The following is a 22,929-nucleotide window of genomic DNA, read 5'->3' on the forward strand; positions in this document are numbered from 1 at the left end:
GACAGGAAAAAAGTCTAAATCCTTAGATAAATCTCCCCCATTGTGTTGTTTGTGTTCCCTTTATTTTTTTGAGCAGTGTATAATTGCAATGTTTTCCATTGTTTAAGCTCTCCCTCAAGTTAAGCTATCTAGAGCCCTGTTTTGGACTATTAAATTCACTAAATCAATGTATTTTCTTATGGTTTAATATCTCTTGTAGGTTTATCCTTTGCGTCCAGGAACAGTGTCAGTCATGGTTTTTGATCTTTGTTTGTCCTTCCCTGCACCAGCCACAGTTAACGTTCATGTGTCAGATATTCTCCAGGTGGATGTTAGGGTAGTCGACAAGGTAATATTGTTTATCTACATTCATTACATGAATTTTTAGTTATTGTCTCCTTTATAATTCTGAAAATTGCAATAAATAAAATTGCTAAATTATTTGGTAACTTACAATATTACTAGCATACAAGTGCGTTTGTGATTATTAAAAAAAAGAGAATTTTTACATTATGTAAGGGTGCATTCACACCATTTTGGGCCTCTGGGACTGTTCTGTTTGCAGAAGCTGCAAATCGTCTGCCAGATGTCAGTGTATGCTCCCCTTTCATTCGAATGACCCGAACGTTTTAAGTTTAAGTTCAGGTCATTTTCTGAGTGAATCTGACTGACTAGTCAAAAGTCTGAGCTTGGAAAGTGAACAAAATGTAGTCCCTAACTACGTTCAGAACATTGTATTGAATGGGATCCATGACACTCTGTGCACGGATACGTTAGCAGACTATTTTTGAGCTTCTGCAAATGTATTTGTGTCATGGAGGGACAAATCATGATGTCACTCCACCCTAAAAAAAAGTGTTAAACAAATAACTCAATAGTTAGATTTAGCTGACAACCAGATATGATACAGTATTAAAGCATTTCAAGAAACTACTAACAAAGCTTTCTCAACTAATAAAGGTAGAAATTGGGAAGACTGTTAAAGCCTATGTGAGGGTCCTGGACTCTTTTCAAAAGCCATTTCTTGCTAAATATTTTGCCTATATGAACTTGGACCTGGGTTCGTCCTCACAGATTGTGTCCATCAGGTGAGTATATTGTATAAACTTTTACAGAAGCTCTGGAAACCTGTTCCATCGGAGGCCCATATGGGAGCTCCAGTGCAGGGTCTGTTCCATAGACAGACAATGGGACTGGATGGTTGCACAATGTGCACAGACAGGTCATGTTGACTTTGAATTGCTTTCTGTTGTGTTGCTGGAGTTAAGCAGACAAAGAATAAAAACCTGCAATAATTTATTTTTCTCCGCTCAACTACCCTCAATTGAAATCAGTTCTTTGATTTTTCATCTAGCCGAGCACTGAATGAGAAAGTGGATGAATTTACTGCAGTCTTTGCTATCCGCGGTCTGGCCATAGGACAAACAAGTCTCACTGCATCTGTTGTCGACCAAGCTGCCAGCAGAATAGATTCTTCACCTAAACCATTGGAGGTAAATAGTTTTGGGAAGACATCGATGTTGCCTGCAATATCTCATTGCTTGATGTTCTGTACTCTCACTAGTGTAAACTGAGCATTCTAGTCGATTGTGTGAAAAATATAAAAATGTTTGCTATATATATCCAAAGTGTACAGATGAACATAATAAAGTCTAATGCATTTAGATTTTTTTTTTTCATGGAAAGAAGTGAATTGCTTCACTATTGAGTATTTGTGATTATTTAATTAGTGTGATAAATTGGGTAAACTGATTTGCCAGGCATTTGATTCACGGTTTGCAGATTTAAAGAAGCACTAAACACATACAATCATTGCAAATTTTTCTTTCTAATCTCATAGTTTCCTTTGAATTTATGTTGTCTTATTGGAATTAAAACTGAGAAATCAGCGTAACAAAGATCAGAAAAAAAATACACCTCAAACACAGGTTCTCTCAATATTTTATATCTTTCTGTAAGACAACTGTCAGGAAGCTGAGCTTTTTTCTTTTGGCTTGTGTGCAGTAGGATGCAGTTATTTAAGCACAGACCCTCTGTTTATGGGTATTCCCATCTCGCAAGGATTAACGGAGAAGTATCATGCAGCATGGACCTAGCCGAAAGCCATAATCCAGACGAAATTAGAACATATCATTAGGAATCAATTTCTTGTGTTCTACTTTAGGATTTCTGTTTTAGGAATAAGCAGAAAATCCTGAAGTTTATCAAGTTTATTCGGTCGTTCTTCATTCGGGGACACCGATACTGATGGTTATATGCTCTTGCCACTAGGAGGTGCCGACACTAGGAAAAAAGACGGCTCCTCCCTGGCAGGATATACCCACCCACTGGATGTGAGGAAATCCGTTTTAGCTAGTGTCAATAAGAGGCAAGACACAGGTCTGGTGCTCTCCACATCTGGTCTCCTTTATTATTTTCTAGTAAGGGCTGTTTAGTTTTTTCCTCCCTCTTGTTTCTCTTTTTTTTTTTTTTTTTTATTAAAGGTTGGGGTTCAGGAGCATGGCACTACCTGGTCCCCCATATGCGACAAAGGGGCACGGAACATAAGAGCGTGGGCCGTCAACCCCTTCTCGCCAACGGCCAGTGTCTGGCTGGCAACCCCTGCTCGCCCCGCTATCTTAGCCTGGTATGATGCAGCGTGGCCATATGCTGGTTGAAGACGTCTGGGTGAGTATAAGAAAATGGCATCCGCAGGTGAGTGTTTCCCTCTCCTCTCCCCTCATCACTCCCCCTTCCTTTGCAAAAGGAGTTATCTTCCGGCTCACCCCTGGAGGAGTTATCTTCCGGCTCACCTCTGAACAGCCTTGCTGTTCCTCTGTTTCTATATTCACCCACTTTTAGGGGATTTAGAGGGTTATGGCAGCACATGGCTCCACTCTTCTTCTCGCCCTAAGCCAGTGCGCTTACCGGAGGCCAGGTAGCGCCTCCTCTTAAGGTTCAGAGGGATATGGCGGCAGGTAGCTCCGCCTTTTTTCTCCCTCTGAGCAGCATGTGAATTGGGAGGTCAGGCAGCTCCTCCTCTCCAGGTTTGCACACCCCACGGATCTTTACTGCGACCAGTACCTGCGGCCCTGAAAACACGCACCTCCAGTGGCGTTAGCTCCGCTTTTCCACCATTGCGGGGGTCGGAGGCGCTTTGTAGCCTGAGCGGCTCCGTTGGCTTTCCTGGCTTCAGCCTGGCGGTAGCTCGCCCAGCCCGGACTGCTCTTGTTCCCTGGTCGCAGAGCTGTGCGGCGGCTTTGCAGGTGCTGCAGAGCATGCTGCTCTGTGCCGTTGCCACTCCTAGGGCTGCCGGGTGCATTTCCTTAGTGTCCCTGCTTGAGGGACATGGTTCGGCATCCTTGCATGTCTATCAGATGAGTCAATGGGGCAAAGTTATTGCCTGTCTGACTTGGGCCCCTATCAACAGCGCCTGGAGGGGCACTCATCCCGTCAGACTATTGTCTGTATGGTCTCTGCCGCCATCTATCTCCCTATCTCGCCATGTGCTTGGCTGGGGTTTCTCCCATACCTCACCGTTGGTGTGAGGAATCTGTAAAGGGTCCCTGCAGGTACGAGGGACTGATGCCAGTAAGCCAGACATTGTCTGTCTGCATGGTTCCCTATTCCACCGGGTTGCCCATCTGATTGGCCGCACTACTGTGCCACACTTTCTGTGGGAGGGTTCAAAGGAGTGACACTGCGTGTTCAGGAATCCTCTCCAGTCAGCTAGACAGACGTTTCCTCTTGACCCCCCCCCCTGTTTTCCCCTCAACTAGGGGGACTCTTTTGCTGAGCATTTTCTACTACTCTCTCTTCCCACTCTATAGGTGCAAAAGGAAAGAAAGAAAAGGAGGACGGCGCCTCGCGTAATTCTGTGGGGTCAGATGGCCCGATAAAATGATATGCAGATTTGCTCACCTTTTGCAAATCTTGGTTTTATGCGTGTCAGTAAGGGTGGTCTTTGCTAGAATCATTGGCTGCTGCCTGCAGTCGGGAGTCTGCAAGGAGAGAGTGCGACGCTGAGAGGAAAGAAGTTCTGCGGTGGCGCTGCCCTGGATAGCAAGCAAGGTCTGGATACGTAATTTTCCAACGAAAAAGCGTTTATTGAGACATACATAAAGTGATAGACATGTGCAAGACGCATTTCGAGAGGGAGCCCCCTCTTTCTCAATTGCTTGTGACGACAGCTGGTCTTGCCACAGTCTTGTTTGGGCCTTGCCTTTGCTCTCTCTTCCTCCCTCGGTGCAATTTTTCATCCTTCCATTTGAGTGTCAGTTGCGCTGCACTGATGCCTCAGTCTTCTGGAATAAACTTCCTGTGCCCAGAAATTGGGAGTCCCACCTGGGTTCCTTTTTGTTTCCCCTCCATTCCTTTCCTGACGGGATGTTGCTTCAAAGTGCTCTGGTCTGCTCGGACCACTGGGGTCCATGGCCGGTTAGTCTCCTTGTCCTTAGTGATGATGAGGTCTTGGGCATGTGTAGCAATCCTGCCTAGACTTCTCTGCGATCCCATTTGTGGGGGGGGGGGGGGGGGGTTTCTGTACCGCACTTCTTCTCTTCTCAACTCTGAAGTTTGTCACCCGGAGTGTTTTGCGGTCATTGGGTTTACTTACCCTTCGGGTGTAAGTCTTCCAGGAGACCCACTTCCTATGTCGGCTACTCCGGTGTTCCGGGTCTTGGTCGTTTTATTATTTTGCATATGTCTTCTAGATGACTCTGGACCCTCCAGTTCCTATGCCTGTCGCTCCGGTGTTCCAGGATTCCCCTTTTCAGGGCATTCCGCTCCATTTTTGACCGTTATTACCTTCCGTCGCCTCCTTCGGAGTCCATGTACTCCGTGATAGAGGACGTAACGGTCATCCGGTTGCACCAGTCAAGCTAATTTTGCCTTCTGGGTGCTCGTGGCGGGCTCTTGGGGACAGGGGTTTTGGGTCTGCAGATGTTCAGGTCATTGATCTTATGCACCGGGCCTCTCTAGAGCCGGTTTCCGTCTAGTTCTTTTTTTCCAGTGGTTTTTCTGGTCTCCACCTTCTGTGCTCGCCTTCTGCTCAGGCATACGCTGTTCCCCCTGTTTTTTTCCGCCATGTTCTCTTGAATCGGTTGACTCTTGATGGGTTCTCTTGTGATGCCCCTTTTTTCCATTTTTTTTGTTTTGCAACCAGGCTAGCCCTCTTTCTGGTTCTGTGTTCCTTGGAGTTAATTCCTACCTCCTTCCATGATGGTTCCGGCCCATCTGGCTTCCTAGTTGTGCTTTTCTTGTCTCTATATGGACCGTAGGTTTAGAGTCTCTGAAAAGGATGGTCCCATCCTTTGGCATCCTAGTCCTTCTCCATGGATGGGGGTTCTTCCGGGAGCTCAGTTTGTGGGCCTTGGTTGTTTCTGCCCGGGATCTCTGCCGCAGGCCTTATTGTTGAGTGGGTTCAGTCTCTGGACTGATTCCCTTTCACTGGTGGTTTTTTCACGCCCTAGGGGACTGCTTTGGTACGTCCCATCAGTATCTGTGTCCGCCAATGAAGAGCGACTGAGAAAATATTTTTTTTTCTTTTGTAGTCACTGTAAAATCTTTCTTACAGCCTTCATTGGGGGACACCGCACTCACCAATTTCTTAATTTTTTGTCCGGATTATCTTTTTCCGTTTATTGGGTTTTTATCGGGATTCCTTTCTAGGGTCCTTCGGACATATTTCTTTGTTGGCTTCTCCTACTGCTTTGTGACTAAACTGATTACCTCACTTCCAGTGGGCGGGATATCCTTCTAGGGAGGAGCCGACTTTTTTTTCATAGTGTCAGCGCCTCTTAGTGGCAAGAGCATATACCCATCAGTATCTGTGTCCCCCAATGAAGGCTACGAGAGAGAGATTTTATGGTGAGTACAAAATAATCTTTTTTTTTTTTTTTTTTTTTTTTTTTTCAATTTATCAGGAAATAAGGAATATGATATGCTCATTCAGAAGTATTCAGCAGATACCTGGATCTCACATCTTGTCCCTTTTTTATGTCACAGGTTTTCCCTCCATTCCAACTTTTGCCTAGACGGATTATACTCCTTATTGGTGCTATGATGCAGGTGAATATTTCAGAATGGGGATAATGTTAATGTGGGTGATTGGAGACCTCTGAAAGATTTCTGACATCTGAATATGTATTAAAATAAATCCTCTTCTGTTATCTAGATAACTTCAGAAGGAGGCCCACAGCCTCAGTCCAACATCATTTTCTCGATCACGGATGAGAATGTTGCATCTGTAAGCAATAGTGGATTGGTGAAAGGGGCAAAAGTTGGAAATGTTACTGTGACTGGTGTCATTCAAGCTGTTGATGCTGAATCTGGAAAAGTGGCCATAGTTTCTGAGGTAATTTCTTTTTGTGGAGATGACTGGGTAATAGAATGAATGGTCAGCAATGATACTGAGAAAGCTACACCTGCACTATGGGGGTCTGTGGGTGATTTTTCTTTAAATTGCAATGTCTTAAATTGATTTGTTTAGTACTGCCGTGTGTTGACCGCCCTTTTTCAGATGTTACCTTTGTCTACCACATCAGAAATAAGTGAAATGTGACATTCCACTCGGGGTACTACGCAGGTTAATCCCTGCTAATCTGTACTGCACACCATTCTTCTCTCTTCTCTCAGATTTGTAAATGACTTCTGTTAAAAAAATTTTTAATCCTTCCAGTACTTATCAGCTTCTGTATGCTCCACAAGAAGTTATTTTCTTTTTAAATTTCCTTTCTGCCTGACCACAGCGCTCTCTCCTGACACCTCTGTCCATTTTAGGAACTGTCCAGAGTAGGAGCAAATCCTTCTAAAATACCTATCCTGCTCTGGACAGTTCCTGACATGGACAGAGAGGTGTCAGCAGAGAGCACTGTGGTCAGACAGAAAGGAAATTCAAAAAGAAAGGAACTTCCCATGGATCATAAGTACTGATAAGTACTGGAAGGATTATTCTTTTTTAATAGAAGTAATTTACAAATCTGTTTTAACTTTCTGGCAACAGTTGATTTAAAAAAAGTAAAAAAAAATTTCCAGTGGAGTACCCCTTTTAAGGACCCAACCAAATTCTTTTTTGCATTTTTGGTTTTTTTTTCCTCCTCACCTTTAATGAGCCATAACTCTTTTATTTTCCCATCCACAGACCCATATGAGGCTTGTTTTTTTTTTTTTTTGCATGACCAATTGTACTTTGTAATGACATCTTTCATTTTACCCTAAAATGTATGGTGCAACCAAAATTAGTATGTTTTACAATGGCATACCACTGATCAGTAATATCGGCAGTCTAATTCTCTGGTCTGCTAGAAGACAAACCAGAGCAGCAGATCAATGGAGCCACCGGGAGGCAGGTAAGGGGACCTCTGACGGCTACCCTGACCAAACCCCTGCATTTTTGCTGCAAGTGTTCCAATCAGCTGCCTGCAGCACCACTAATACTGCAGATGCCATGATCGGTATAGGTCAGGGCATCTGAGGGGTTAATAGCGGATATCAGCATGATCACTCATGTCCGCCATCACCGGTGGGTCCCTGGCTGCTTATGGCAGCTGGGACCTGCCGTGCATGTAGCGTGCAACACTCCTGCGCTCTCTTCATGTATAGGACGTAACTAAGTACTGGTGCATTTAGTACCAGCACACAAAGACATTCATTTAACCTCTTGGGGACGCAGGGCATATGCATCCGCCCTGCATCCCTGGTCCTTAAGGACTCAGGGCGTACCTGTATGCCCTGAGAATTTCCTGTCCCCGCTGCTCACCGGGTGGGGACCTGACCGGATGCTTTCTGAAATCATTCAGCAGGCATCCTGGCACATCGCCGAGGGGGGGTCCTGATTAGGGATGTCCCGATACCATTTTTTTAAGACCGAGTAAGAGTACCGATACTTTAATTCAAGTACTCGCTGATACCAAGTACGAGTACTTAAATTTTAAAGGGAATCTGACACCAGGGTGACCCGGTTTCTGGCGCTGTTTACCGTATGATATGTGGGTCCTTGTTGTGTACAATGGAGGCGGCTGCTGTAGTATGAGCCAAGATTTCTCTCTTCTCCATTGGACAGAACAGGGAATTTGCATTGGCAGTGAGACCGATGACCACATGGTGAGCAGCGGCAGAAACCGGGTCTCCTGCACCACCTATAAATTCAAGTTAGTGCAGGTGACTGCTGTAAGATTGTCTTTAATAGTAGGTAGTATCCCCCTGCAGACATTAGCAGCAACCCCCTTGTAGACAGCAGCCCCCCCCTATAGACTGCATGCCCCCTGTAAACATAAGTAGCAGCCCCCCTGCAATAGCAGCCTTCAGCCTTCAAAACTACAACTCTCAGCATGCCCTTAGGCTGTCAATGCATGCTGATTGTTGCAGTTTTGCAACAGCTGGAGACACACTGGTAGGTGAAACAGAGTTTGCAACCAGTGTGCCTCCAGCTGTTGCAAAAATACAACTCCCAGCATGCACTGAGAGACTGTACATGCTGGGAGTTCTAGTTTTGCAACAGTTGGAGGCACACTGGTTGAGAAACACTGAGTTAACAAACTCTGTTTCGCAACCAATGTGCCTCCAGCTTTTGAATAACTACAACTCCCAGCATGTATGGTCTGTCAGTGCATGCTGGGAGTTGTAGTTTTGCAACAGTTTCCCAAACAGACACCCTGTTTGGGAAACACTGCCATAGGGTATTTTTGTGGTGGATTCAAATCCCCAATTTAGGCCTTAAATGCGCATGGTGCTCTCTCCTTGAAATACAACAGGGCTCCGAAGTGAAACAGTTTAGGGCCACATATGGGGTATTTCCGTACTCGGGAGAAATTGCGTTTCAAATTTTGGGGGGCTTTTTCTCCTTTTACCCCTTATGAAAAGGTAAAGTTGGGGTCTATACCAGCATGTTAGTGTAAAAAAAAAAAAAAAGTTTTCACACTAATGCTGGTGTTGCCCCATACTTTTTATTTTCACAAGGGGTAAAAGGAAAAAAAGACCCCAAAAATTGTAACGCAATTTCTCCTGAGTACAGAAATACCCCATATGTGGGGCGTAAAATGTTCTGCGGACGCACAAGACTCAGGAATGAGAGCGCACTATGTACATTTGAGGTCTAAATTGGTGATTTGCACAGGGGTGGCTGATTTTACAGTGCTTCTGACATAAACGCAAAACAATAAATACCCACATGTGGACCCCACTTTGGAAACTGCATCCCTCACGAAACGTAACAAGGGGTATAGTGAGCCTTTACACCCCGCAGGTGTTTGACAAATTTTCGGTAAAGTTAGATGTGAAAATTAAAAAAACATCACAATTTGTGTTACCCTACATTTTTCATTTTCACAAGGGAGAATAGGAAAAAGCCCCCCAAAATTTGTAACCCCATTTCTTCTGAGTAAGAACATACCCCATATCTGGATGTTAAGTGCTCTGCGGGCGAACTACAATGCTCAGAAGAGAAGGAGCGCCATTGGGATTTTGGCAAGAGAAGTTGTCTGAAATTGAAGGCAATGTGTGTTTACAAAGCCCCCATAGTGCCAGAACAATGGACCCACCCCACATGTGACCCCATTTTGGACACTACACCCCTCACATAATATTATAAGGGGTACAGTGAGCATTTACGCCCCACAGGTGTCTGACAGATTTTATGAACAGTTGTCCATAAAAATTTAAAATTAAATTTTTCATTTGCACAACCCACTATTCCAAAGATCTGTCAAATGCCAGTGGGGTGTAAATGTTCACTGCAAAATGTGGTCAAATGTAGGGGGTCCACTGTTCTGGCACCACGGGGGGCTTTGTAAACGCACATGGCCACCCACTTCTATTCCAATCAAATTCTCTCACCAAATGCTCAATGGTGCTCCTCCTCTTCTGAGCATTGTAGTTCGCCCGCAGAGCCCTTTACATCCACGTATGGGGTATTTCCCTGCCTTTGGGAGGCTTTTTCTCCAATTACCCCTTGTGAAAATGAAAAATTTGGCGTTAACACCAGCATTTTAGTGGAAAAAAATCTAATTTTTCATTTTCACGTCCAACTTAAGCAGAAATTTGTCAAGCACCTTTTTTTTTTTCTTTTTTTTTTTTTTTTTTATCAACTGGCTCCAGAAAGTTAAATAGATTTGTAAATTACTTCTATTAAAAAATCTTAATCCTTTCAATAATTATAAGCTACTGAAGTTGAGTTGTAGTTTTCTGTCTGGCAACAGTGCTCTCTGCTGACATCACTGCTTGTCTCAGGAACTGCAGAGAGTAGAATAGGTTTGCTATGGGGCTTTCCTTCTAAACCGGGCGGTTCCCGAGACACGTGTCATCAGAGAGCACTTAGACAGAAAAGAACAACTAAACTTCAGCATTTTCTCCTATAACCCCTTGTAAAAATGTAAAATTAGGGGGAAAACCATCATTTTAGTGAAAAAAATAATTATTTACACATCCGACTTTAACGAAAAGTCGTCAAACACCTGTGGGGTGTTAAGGCTCATTGGACCCCTTGTTATGTTCCTTGGGGGGTGTAGTTTCCAAAATAGTATGCCATGTGACATACCCCCCCAAAAACCATTTCAGAAAAACTCCCTCTCCAAAATACCATTGTCACTCCTTCCCTTCTGAGCCTTGTAGTGCACCCACAGAGCACTTGACATCCACATATGAGGTATTTCCTTACTCGAGAGAAATTGGGTTACATTTTACCCCATGTAAAATGTAAAAAATTGGGTCTACAAGAACATGTGAGTGTAAAAAATGAAGATTTTGAATTTTCTTTATCTTGCTGCTATTCCTGTGAAACATCTAAAGGGTTAACACACTTTCTGAATGGGATTTTGTATACTTTGGGGGTGCAGTTTTTATAATGGGGTCATTTATGGGGTATATCTAATAGGACCCCTCAAATCCACTTCAAAACTGAACTGGTCCCTTTGAAGCCCTCTGGTGTCTTCCAAAAGTAAAAACATGTCAACTTCATGAAGCAAATATAAAGTAGACATATTGTATATGTGAATCAATATATCATTTATTTGCAATATCTGTTTTCCTTACAAGCAGAGAGTTTCAAAGTTAGAAAAATGCTAAATTTTCATGAAATTTGCGGATTTTTCACCAAGAAAGGATGAAAATTTACCACTGTGTTTAAAGTAGAATATGTCACGAAAAAACAATCTCGGAATCCGAATAATTGGTAAAAGCATTCCAGAGTTATTAATGCATAAAATGACAGTGGTCAGAATTGCAAAAAATGGCTTAGTCCTTAAGGTGAAAATAGGCTGAGTCCCTAAGGGGTAAAGTCCATAGTCTAAGGGGTTAAATTAGGGCCCCCAGGCCCTTTTTTTTCCCCTCATCTGTGTTTTTCTGCCCCAGGGATCCTATCTGCTCAGATGGGTGCATCACTCTCTTAGTTTAGGTGCCTCTCCTGGGGACAGATGCTTTGGCATCCTTCCAAATTTGACTTTCTTTCTAGGATTTTCACATGGTGAATAACACACCCATCCTATGATTTTCCTGTATTTATGAACATTTCTCTTTTTAGGATGAAGTACAAGTTGAGGTAATTCAGCTTAAAGGTGTTCGTATTCAAGCCCCGGTGACCAGAATGAAAAGTGGCACACAGGTGAGAAGTGACGGTGTATTTACTGGACAAGCACAGGGAGCATGGCGGACTTATATGAATCTTAGAAAATAGGGTTGTATCAGTAGATATAAGCTGTTGAGTAACTAATCTGAATATTTTTTTGTGTGTCTCCTGCCAGATGCCAGTCTATGTGATGGGAATCTCTAGTAGCCAGACTCCATTCACGTTTGGTAACGCTGTTCCTGGTCTCACTTTCCACTGGTCAGTAATAAAAAGGGATTTTGTAGAGGTGAAGAGCAGGCATGATGAGGTAAGGAGAGTTTTGTGTAAGAAACAACCCTATACTAAAATGTAATTCTGTGGAAGGCTCCAATTGCATACTTAGACACATCTTCCCCAATGTTGCTATTTGATCTAAAAGTGGACCTGTCAACTAGAAAACAGGTGCCCAAATAAGCACATGGCTAATAGGGTTAATCATTATGATTCCGGGTATATCTTATGTCAATATTCTTTCCAGTAATATAGTAAAACCCAGTTGTCAAAGTTTATTTGTGAATTTCTGGGAAGATTAACATATAAAAGGGCAATTAATAAAAAGTTAGAGAATTCAGAATTCTTTAGCATGAGCAAATGCAGTGTGCTTTTAGATATGTATCAAGACTGGTGTATGATGAAGTTATAGTATAGAAAATAATACAAATTTAGAAAGTTGATTTATTTTGCATTTATGAGGTAAGTTGACAAGAATCCATATTGTACAGTAACAGCTAATTCATATAGACACTAATAAAACATCAACCTATCCACCACACACACACACACACACACACACACACACACACACACACACACACACACACACACACACACACACCTTTTATTTGTACTAGGATTGGGTTCAGTAAAAGCTAATTTTTTATTTAGCATTACATATATAGATTTATGATAAAAATAGTAGTAAAGCCTGGATTATGCAAAATTGTGTTTAAAGGTAACCTGCATGAGCCACAAGTTGTTGGGGGGTCGGCAGTCTGCATCTCCCCGCTGTGCTGGCCTTGATTGATAGATCACTCCCTATACCCAAACAAGGAGAGATCTATCAACAAGGCCAGTGGAGAGAAGCCACTGATGTCTGTCCTGATGACACATGGTTCAGGCAGCACTAACGGTGTTATCCAGGAATAGAAAAACACAGCTGATTTCGTTCAAAAACACCTCCCCGTCTGTCCTCACGTTGTGTGTGGTTTTACAACTTGGCTCCATTCACTTCAATGAAACTGAGCTGCAGAACCACACCCAACCTGGAGACAGACAGGGAGTGTTTTTTGACAGAAATTAGCTGTGTTTTTCTATTCCTGGATAACCCCTTTAAAGTGATGACAGGCTCATTAAGGTGATTAAGAGGTTTTCCTGCAGTAGAGCAATTGACTATGATATAATTTGTTATAAAGTATATGATAAGAAGGTTTGGAGCAAGAGCTAATACTTTCTCCAGAGTGTATTGTTATCTACTCTCCAGACATGTAGTATTTAAGAATAGATAATTGTTCTTCTCTGACTTTCTCTTGCCAGGCATCTATAAACCTTCCAGAACAATATAACTTTGCTATGAATGTTTATGCCAAAATGAGGGGGAAAACTAATCTCAGAGTGACCGTACGAGCGACAGATCCTTTGGCAAATCAGTTCTTCGGCCAGGCCCAGGAATTGTCAGATGAGATTCAGATTCAGGTAATAGATCTGAAAACTTGTTTCTAATTTTCTGTCCCCCTCTGTTACAGATGACTTGTATCATTATATGGGCAGATGTATGAATACTCTATAATTGTCTCCATACATACTGTAGTGATTGAGTTAATGGAAATTTCTTGATTAAAGTGATTTAATGGATCTTTTTTGTTAATTATTTGCTTCTCCTCAGGATAGGCCATCAATATCGATGGTTTGGGAGTTAGACAACAGGCCCCATCCCTCCTGACCAATCAGATCCGTGGTGCTTTCTATACACAGTGTATTGAGCCAGAAAGAGAGACCTCTACTGTGCCAAATTACTGCAGCTCACATACCATTGGGGTGACCTGCAGTAATCCAACATTGCCAATAGTTTTCTGGAAGCCATCTGTTCCTTTTGTCCATACACTATGGTGTATGCTGGGTGTCAGACCCTCACCAGTCACATGTTCATGGCCTATCAGTAGAGACCATAAATAAATTTAAAAAAATAAAATCATGGATAACACCTTTTGGGTTTTGTTACTGCTGACTATAATATCTGTATGTTTCTACCATTCAAACTGCAACTTCTTGTTCTAGGTGTTTGAACGATTGAATTTAATAAACCCAAACATAGAAGTTGAGCAGATCCTCATGTCTCTACATTCCAACTTGAGGCTTCAAACAAATAGGTAAGATCATTGTTTTTGAATGCATTTGTGTAATAGAAGGATGTAAATTTACTATTTACTACTTTATTGAAAAAGGAAGAGCGAGGTTATATATAAATGAATTATAAAATTACATACAATTACTTAAAACTGTCCATAAACACATGGAACAAGAACCAGGGTACTAAGCAACACCAGCACATAGCTACAACTTCCAGTGACATTTATAATCTGCTGTGCGAGATGACCTCACCACGGGTTCAGATCTGGAGAAATGTATTCTGGGAATCAGACATAGAATACCTAGAGCTTGCTGTGTGATATTTTTACTGGGTTTGTATGTTTAGCTTGTACTCTAGGAAAACTCCAACATACACAGTAAATGTCAATAACCCCTTAGAGACCAAACATACTGTCTGTCCCGTATACATAGGCATACCGAGGCCATAAACATATGAACAGTGCCTAACTTGCTTGGTATTCACTACAAACTGTTTTGGTAGTTAGGAAAATACAAGAAGTTTATGAAAATACTCCCATAAACCATAGTAAACATCTCCATCTGCTAAATTTTTCAGATATAGAAACCTTTCTAAAATTTGCTGTCCAGGTGAAAATCTTTGTAATGGTGCATTCACTTCACAGTTTGGGCATACTGCAGCCAAGAGAGAATTTAAAATTTGGCTGCTGCCTTATCCTCCGGATCCCGTTCATTTCAGTGAGCCTGATGGAGCCAGCTAGTGACTCCGGTCGGGTCATTTTTGGACCCTCTCAGTTTCTGTTGCCGGACTGAAAACCATGGTCTGCAGCGGTTCCAGTCTGGCAACAAAAACTGATATTTCTCGAGTGCTTCATTGGGGGACACAGGACCACGGGTTATATGCTGCTGCCACTAGGAGGCTGACACTAGACAAAACAAAAAACAGTCGGCTCCTCCCAGCAGGGTATATAACCCGCCTCTGGACACAGCATACCTCCGTTTTGAGCTTAGTGTCAAGGAGGCAGACACAGGTCTGGTTGCTCCAGACCTGGTCTTTTTTATTATTTTCTTAGTTAGGGCAAAGTTAGATTTTCTTTCCCTTTTTTTTTATTTTCTCTAGCGTGGGGCGACTGGAGCATGGTGCTACCTGATCCCCCCCCCCCCCCATTTGCGAGTTAGAGGCACGAGCATTTCTGAATGACCCGTTAACCCCTCCTCTCCAACGGCCAGCGGCAGGTGTACACCCTGGGTCTGGGTTCCCCAAGACCCCTGTTCGCCCCTTGGGGCTAAAGGCAGGGGTCCTATGCTGGTGAAGTCAGATGGAGATCCTGAGGTAAATGCCCTAGGTGAGTAGGGTCCCCCTCTCCCCCTTCCCCCCGTGGGCTTTGGCTAGGGATTAAGGGGTTAACAGGGGTTGAATAGGGAGTTTTTTTTTATTTATTTCTTAGAACTACTAGGCTGAGGTTCCTCTTAACTAGAAGAACCTCAGCCTGGCCGGCAGCTGCCGGCTTGCACTGTCTCCCCTGCAGCGAGGGAGGGAACGGAGCTCCCGGCAGGGCAGACAGCATAGACTCTCGGCTTGAGTCGCAGGCGGAACTATGCCTGCGGCTCGGGCTCCCCTTGTCGGGAGTGAGCGGAGTTCCGCTCACTCCCGGTTCCCCGACGCCTCCGCAGCACAATTATGTGCTACGGATTGCAGCGCCGCTCGGAGACCTTATCCAAGCCGCAGGGCTCAAAATTGAGCCCGCGGCTTGGGCCTAGAACGGAGCATAGCTCCGTCCCGACCTCACTCGCGGCTGCGTCCGCAACATGATTACAGGAGGTAGGGGTGGTCCCTCCCCCTCCGGCCGGCCGGCACAGCTGATTCCTACTGGATAGGGGCGGGGTTGATTAGGGGGAAGGCCAGGGAGTCTGCAGCGCGCGCAAACATCTATAAAGTGCACGCTGCGGGCTCAGTAGCTGTCAGAAGCCGACAGCATACACAGTTCGGCTGCGCTACTCTCCAGGGACACAGGACCCGTAAGTTTTGCTGTGTCCACTAAATTGATACTTAGCGCAATGTCTGACCCCCCCCCCTCCCTCCAGGCAGGTGACCATTCCCTTGGTCACTTACTATACCTGTGCTACCTGTTTGAATAAACTCCCATGCGGTTCGGATAATCCTATTTGCCTATCCTGTAAGTCCTTGCGTGCCACCCTCTCCCTGGCTGCCGCTCAGGATGGGGCCCCCACTGGCGGACGGTCTGACCCACCGCCAGAATGGGTCGCCTCTCTTGCCCAATCCATCTCTAACTTGGCCAAGGTTTCCCAGGACATGGTCTCGGCCATGGGGCGGTCTTCCATCCCCTCGGCCCCCAGGGAGTCCACATCAGATTCTCCCTCTCGCCCTACCCTACGGCCCTCTCGGGACCATCCAGGGCGCCTCTCCTCTGCTTCCTCTCTTGAGCCAGTCCAGGCCGGATCTTCCCGCCATAGTCCCTCTCGGGATCACCGGGCGCCTTCTCCCAGGGAGCGCTCTCGATCTCCTCTTCCCTGCTCCTCCCGGTCCAGGACCCCCTCGGGGCGTTCCCGGTCTCCGGGGGAATTAGAGTATTCAGACGCAGAACCCTCTGCTGACTCGGAAGAACTTTCCCGTATGTCAGACATGGTGGAAACTCTGGTGTCAGCAGTCAGACACTTTCCACCTTCAGGACCCTAACGCCTTTGAGGCTACTCCCGGAGTGTCTCTCCGCCCGGTTTCCAGGGCTACCCCTCTTTTTAGCCCTCATGCTGAATTTGAGGAGCTATTAAAGGTGGCATGGAAGCACCCACATAGACGGTTCAACGGAACCAGAAAGATGAGGACTTTGTTTCCCTTTCCTCCGGATCTTGTGTCCAAGTGGTCTTCACCTCCTCAGGTGGACCCTCCTGTATCATGGCTCTCCAAGACCACTACTCTACCTCTTGCTGATGCGGCGTCCCTTAAGGATCTGTCGGATAAACGTATTGACAATCTGGCGAAATTCGATTTCGAAGCAGCGGGATCCGGTTTGTCCCCGGCTTTCGCTTCTACATGGGTTGCCAGAGCCCTATCGGCCTGGGCCAGCCAATTACGCCAAGGAATTTTGGCAGGCGCTTCCGCTAGTGACTTGATGGCATTAACTCAGCAAGTCTCTTTAGCTGGGGACTATCTTTGTGTGGCCTCTTTGGATTCCGCTCACTGCATGGCCTCTGCCACGGATAACCTGGTGGCCCTGCGGCATTCCATGTGGCTTAAGGCTTGGAACGCTGATCCAGCTTCGAAACGTTCCCTCACAGAGCTTCCTTTTTCAGGATCTCGGCTCTTTGGTAAACGCTTAGATGATATCATCTCCGATGCCACAGGAGGCAAAAGTTCCCTTTTGCCCCAAAATCGTCCACGCCATTCTGACTTACGGCGTGAAGCTCCTCCCTTTCGCTCCTTTCGCTTTTCAGGGCGTACGGATAAACCGGCGGCCCCCCAGGAAAGGAGGGTCCCTTCCTTCAAGACTCGCTCCTGGAAGTCGGGCCCCTCTAACAGCCCTGCTTCTTCCAAGCTCAGACCTCGTAATGTCCCTTCTGCCTGAAGGGGCGCCCCCATCCGAGGCATCGCCTCGGTTGGGGGACGCCTGTCTCTTTTTCGGGACGTCTGGCTGGCTCAGGTCCAGGACGCCTGGGTTTGGGAGGTCATCTCCCAGGGCTATCACATAGAGTTCACTTCTTTTCCCCAGAATCTGTTTTTCTGGTCCCGTCCTCCACAGTCCCCCGAGCGTGCAGCAGCCTTTCAGGGGGCCCTTCATTCTCTGTTGTCCCAGGGTGTGATCATACCTATTCCTCCGCAGGAACGGTTTTTACTCAAACCTTTTTGTGGTCCCCAAGAAGGATGGAGCGGTCCGCCCGATTCTCGATCTCGGACTCTTGAACCGCCATATCCGTCTGCGACAGTTTCGGATGGAATCCCTACGGTCCGTGGTGGCTTCCATGGATCAGGGGGGAGTTCCTTTCCTCTGTGGACATTCGGGATGCTTATCTACACATCCCAATCTTTCCAGCCCACCAACGTTTTCTCAGGTTTGCGGTTCCTGCGGGTCTGTCGGTCTGTCGACTGCACCCCGGGTATTCACCAAGGTACTAGCCGCAGTGGTAGCTCTTCTCCACTCCCGGGGCATCTCGATTATCCCCTATCTGGACGACCTGCTTATCAAGGCACCCTCTTGGGAGCAGAACCAGGTCAGTCTAGACATTACCCTGGACACTCTGACCAGGTTCGGATGGATTATCAACCGTGCAAAGTCCAACCTGTCCCAATCCCAGTCCCTGGTATTTCTGGGACTTCGCTTCGACACGGCATCAGCTCGTTTCTCCCTTCCGGAGAACAAGCTACAGGAGCTCCTCTCCAAGATTAGTTTTCTCCAGCGACCAGGGCAGGTGACTATCCACACCTGCATGTCGATCCTCGGCAAGATGGTCGCCGCAATAGAGGCGATTCCTTTTGCACAGGTTCATTACCGCCCACTTCAGTGGGCCATTCTCTCTCAGTGGGACAAATCTCCTCAGTTCCTCCACCAGAGCATCCGGCTCTCTCTTCGGATTCGCCGTTCTCTTCTTTGGTGGCTTCACTCCCCCCCTCATCCAAGGGGGTCGCTCCTTCCTGCCTCTCAATTGGCATGTCTTAACAACAGACGCAAGCCTGCTTGGGTGGGGAGGCATATTTCGGGACCAGGCGGTCCAGGGTCACTGGACTCTTTCAGAGGCCAGGCTCCTCATCAACATCCTGGAGCTCAGAGCGATCTTCCTGTGCCTCCTACATTGGAGCCCCCTGCTTCAGGGTCTCCCGGTCCGAGGACAAACGGACAACGCCACGGCCGTGGCATACATAAACCACCAGGGAGGCACCTGCAGCTCACGGGCCATGAAGGAGACGTCAAATATTCTCAGTTGGGCTGAACTTCACGTTCCAGCCATTTCCGCAGTACACATTCCCGGGGTCGACAATTGGGAAGCGGACTTTCTCAGTCGCTCCACCGCCAATCCGGGCGAATGGTCACCCGGAAGTTTTTAATCAGATTTGCCACCTGTGGGGGATTCCGGACGTTGACCTGTTCGCGTCACGTCGCAACAGAAAGGTCCATCACTTTGTATCCAGGTCCCGGGATCCTCTGGCTCTAGGGGTGGACGCGCTTGTCGTCCCTTGAACTCCCTTTGTCCTCCCCTACCTCTTTCCGCCACTTCCGCTTCTCCCCAGGGTGATGCGGAAGCTCAAAGCGGAGGGGGTCTCGGCAATTCTAGTGGCTCCGGATTGGCCCCATCGAGTGTGGTACGCAGACGTGGTCAGTCTCGTGGCAGATGTTCCCTTCCGTCTTCCGGATGGTCCCAATCTTCTCTCTCAGGGGCCCTTCTGCCACCCCAATTCACTTCCGCTTCGTTTGACGGCGTGGCTGTTGAGACCACGGTTTTGAAGGCACGGGGGTTTTCCCCCTCAGGTAATTTGGACTATGCTCCGTGCTCGGAAACTTTCCTCTGCCAAGATTTAGCACCGTACTTGGTGGGTGTACTTCCGTTGGTGTGAGGCTCGCTCGCTCTCTCCCACCATTTTCTTCTTGCCAAATCTCTTGTCATTCTTACAATCTGGGCTGGAGACACGTCTCACCCTCAGTTCCCTTAAAGGGCAGGTTTCGGCTCTTTCCGTTCTCTTTCAATGCCCTCTTGCAACAGATCGCCATGTTCGCACTTTTTTACAGGGTGATGCTCACGAGATTCCTCTGTTTCTGTCCCCTACAGCTCCTTGGGACCTTAACCTGGTGCTGGACGCCCTGCACGGCGATCCCTTTGAACCTTTGAGTCAGGTCTCACTTCGCTTCCTTTCCTGGAAAGTGGCCTTCCTCGTGGCGATCACCTCAATTCGCCTTGTCTCTGAATTAGCGGCTCTTTCTTGCCGTTCTCCTTTCCTTGGTTATTCACCAGGACAAAGTGGTACTTCGCCCTGTACCTTCCTTTCAGCCCAAGGTGGTGACTTCCTTTCACCTGAATGAGAACATCATCTTGCCTTCCTTCTGTCCTTCTCATCCGAGGGAGCACAAACTTCACAAGCTGGACTTGGTTCGAGCGATTCGGACCTATTTGTCGGTCACTTCTTCCTTTCGGCGTTGTGACTCCCTGTTCGTGCTCCCTGATGGTCGGCGGAAGGGACTTCCGGCCTCCAAGGCTACCATCTCCCGATGGATTCGCTCCACCATTTCGGAGGCATATCGCTGCAAGGGTCAGGTGCCTCCCTTTCGGGTTACAGCTCATTCTACCTGGGCAGTGGGGGCCTCCTGGGCAGTCAGCCATGGGGATTCGACTCTTCAGGTTTGCAAGGCGGCCACCTGGTCGTCTCTTCACACGTTTGCTAAGTTTTATCGTGTGCACACCTTTGCGTCCTCTGATGCCAGTTTAGGCCGCAGGGTCTTGCAGGTGGCAGTCAGGTCGTCCGCAGGTCGTCCGCCTGAGTTGTCTTTTTTTCTTTTGGGTTGAGTTTTTTTTCCCTCCCCAGGGATGGCTTTTGGACGTCCCATGGTCCTGTGTCCCCCAATGAAGCGCTCGAGAAAAGTAGATTTTTTTTACTTACCGTAAAATCTCTTTCTCGGAGCTTCTATTGGGGGACACAGCACCCACCCATTGGTTGGTTTGTGTTCACCTGGTGTTCCCCTTCCTGGAAGGGGTATTTTTTGGTGTTCAGATGTTTTCTGTTTTTCAGTCCTAGTTTCTCCTTATAGTTTGGTACAAAACTGAGGTATGCTGTGTCCAGAGGCGGATTATATACCCTGCTGGGAGGAGCCGACTTTTTTGCCTAGTGTCAGCCTCCTAGTGGCAGCAGCATATAACCCATGGTCCTGTGTCCCCCAATAGAAGCGCCGAGAGATTTTACGGTAAGTAAAAAAAAATCTACTTATGGTTCAAAAATTGGTTGAACGGAGTCACTAGTGGACTCAGTCGGGCTCATAGAAATGAATGGGGTGCAGCGCGGGTTCGTCTGGGATACCGCAGATGGTTTTTAAAGACTACATCTCATGATCTTGTTAAATTGTATAATCCTTCCAGTTCACTTCCCCCATCAAGATAAACCACCCTCTGCTTTTTATTTTTTTATTTTTCTACCTTGAATATTGCTCTGTATTTTCTGCTCAGTCTGTCAGTTTCACAGTCTGGGAAGGAGCGTTACCCAGCAGGCTGACATCATCTGAAGCCATACAGGGGAGAACTTCCTCCCTCACTCTTCTACACACAGCCCAGAGCAGTTCAGTCTGTTAGATAAGCTATGATTGGCTAAGGCTGCACACACACCCTCAGCACTACAGACTGCATTTCCTGATTTTGGACTTCTGCCAGGCCAGCAAGAGACCAAAGTCTGTGCAAGAGATAGGGGGAAATGTGCTCTGGACAAGTAGGGAGACACCTAGTAGAAGCTTTTTTAAACACAAAACATAGAAAACGTCATATATTTTTATTAACCCCTTCCCGACCTATGACATACCTGTACGTCATGGGTGGCAAGGTGTTCCCGACCCATGACATACAGGTACGTCATGAACATTTTTGCCGCTACTCACGGCATCCCGCAGCGCCCGGAAAGATGGTGGCTATCACTGATAGCCAGCCATCTTACCATGCGACCACGGGGGGTTTCATCCCCCACCTCCCCCCAGCGATCGCTGCTATCAGCTGGTCAAATCTGACTAGCTGATAGCAGCGTTTCGCTATGAGAATACTTAGCAGCGAGGTGTGTGAGTCCCGATCACGGGGATCGGGACACACACCGCTCTGCTAAGTGTCCCTGACCCGTCCCCCGACGTCACTTACCCGTCCGAGCGGTCCCGGCACGAGCGACGTCCTCCATGCGGTCCCGGCGGCGCTGCGTCCCGGAGGTGAGGTGAGTTTCCGGCAGCAGTGCGGCATCTTCATTGGCAGCAGTGAGATCGCCGTAAAGCGATCTCACTGCTGCCTCTGGGAGTTTCAAAACTGCAACTCCCAGCATGCCCAGACAGCCTTTGGCTTTCTGGGCATGCTGGGAGTTGTAGTTTTTCAACATCTGGAGGTCCTCAGTTTGGAGACCACTGTATAATGGTCTCCAATCTGTGCTCTTCCAGATGTTGCAAAACTACAAATCTCAGCATGCTCAGTCTGTCCAGGCATGCTGGGAGTTGTAGTTCTCTAACATCTGGAAGAGCACAGATTGGAGACAATTATACAGTGGTCTCCAAATTGTGGACCTCCAGATGTTGCAAAACTACAACTCCCAGCATGCCCAGACTGCCCAAGCATGCTGGAAGTTGTAGTTCGGCAACATCTGATCCTTCAGATATTGCCGAACTACAACTTCCAGCATGCCTGGGCAGTCTGGGCATGCTGGGAGTTGTAGTTTTGCAACAACTGGAGGCACACTAGTTGGGAAACATTGTCCGTTTCCTACCTCAGTGCCTCCAGCTGTTGCAATTGTTGCAAAACTATAACTCCCAGCATGCACTGACAGACCATGCATGCTGGGAGTTGTAGTTTTGCAACAGCTGGAGGCACACTGGTTTGGAAACACTAAGTTTGGTTGCAAAACACTTGAAAGTTTATTACTTAGTGTTTCCAAACCAGTGTTCCTCCAGCTGTTGCAAAACTACAACTCCCAGCATGCACGGACAGCCAAAGGGCATGCTCGGAGTTTGCAACAGCTGGATGTTTGCCCCCTCCCCCCAATGTGAATGTACAGGGTACACTCACATGGGCGGAGGTTTACAGTGAGTGCTGCAAGTTTGAGTTGGCGCAAATTTTGCGCTGCAGCTCAAACTTCCAGCGGCAAACTTACTGTGAACCTCTGCCCATGTGACTGTACCCTAAAAACACTACACTAACACTAACCTAAAATAAAAAGTAAAAAAACACTACATATACACATATCCCTACACAGCCCCCCCTCCCCCAAAAAATTAAAAATGTCTGGTACGCTACTGTTTCCAAAACGGAGCCTCCAGCTGTTGCAAAATAATAACTCCCAGTATTGCCGGACAGCCATTGACTGTCCA

The 22,929-nt window shown here is 46.6% G+C and overlaps 1 protein-coding gene across 1 annotated transcript in view; it reads left to right on the forward strand.

The window, feature by feature from the left end:
* Positions 1 to 22,929, forward strand: part of LOC130275784 (nuclear pore membrane glycoprotein 210-like) — a 133,689-nt gene that overhangs the window by 67,425 nt on the left and 43,335 nt on the right. Inside the window, exons 21-29 of the mRNA XM_056524189.1 lie at positions 200 to 328; positions 940 to 1,067; positions 1,334 to 1,472; positions 5,965 to 6,027; positions 6,134 to 6,313; positions 11,474 to 11,554; positions 11,694 to 11,825; positions 13,091 to 13,249; positions 13,832 to 13,923. Of these exons, the coding sequence (XP_056380164.1) occupies positions 200 to 328; positions 940 to 1,067; positions 1,334 to 1,472; positions 5,965 to 6,027; positions 6,134 to 6,313; positions 11,474 to 11,554; positions 11,694 to 11,825; positions 13,091 to 13,249; positions 13,832 to 13,923 (1,103 nt within the window). The remainder of the gene's footprint in view (positions 1 to 199; positions 329 to 939; positions 1,068 to 1,333; positions 1,473 to 5,964; positions 6,028 to 6,133; positions 6,314 to 11,473; positions 11,555 to 11,693; positions 11,826 to 13,090; positions 13,250 to 13,831; positions 13,924 to 22,929) is intronic.

This window comes from Hyla sarda, chromosome 6 (assembly GCF_029499605.1).
Source record: "Hyla sarda isolate aHylSar1 chromosome 6, aHylSar1.hap1, whole genome shotgun sequence".
NCBI classification, from domain to species: domain Eukaryota; kingdom Metazoa; phylum Chordata; class Amphibia; order Anura; family Hylidae; genus Hyla; species Hyla sarda.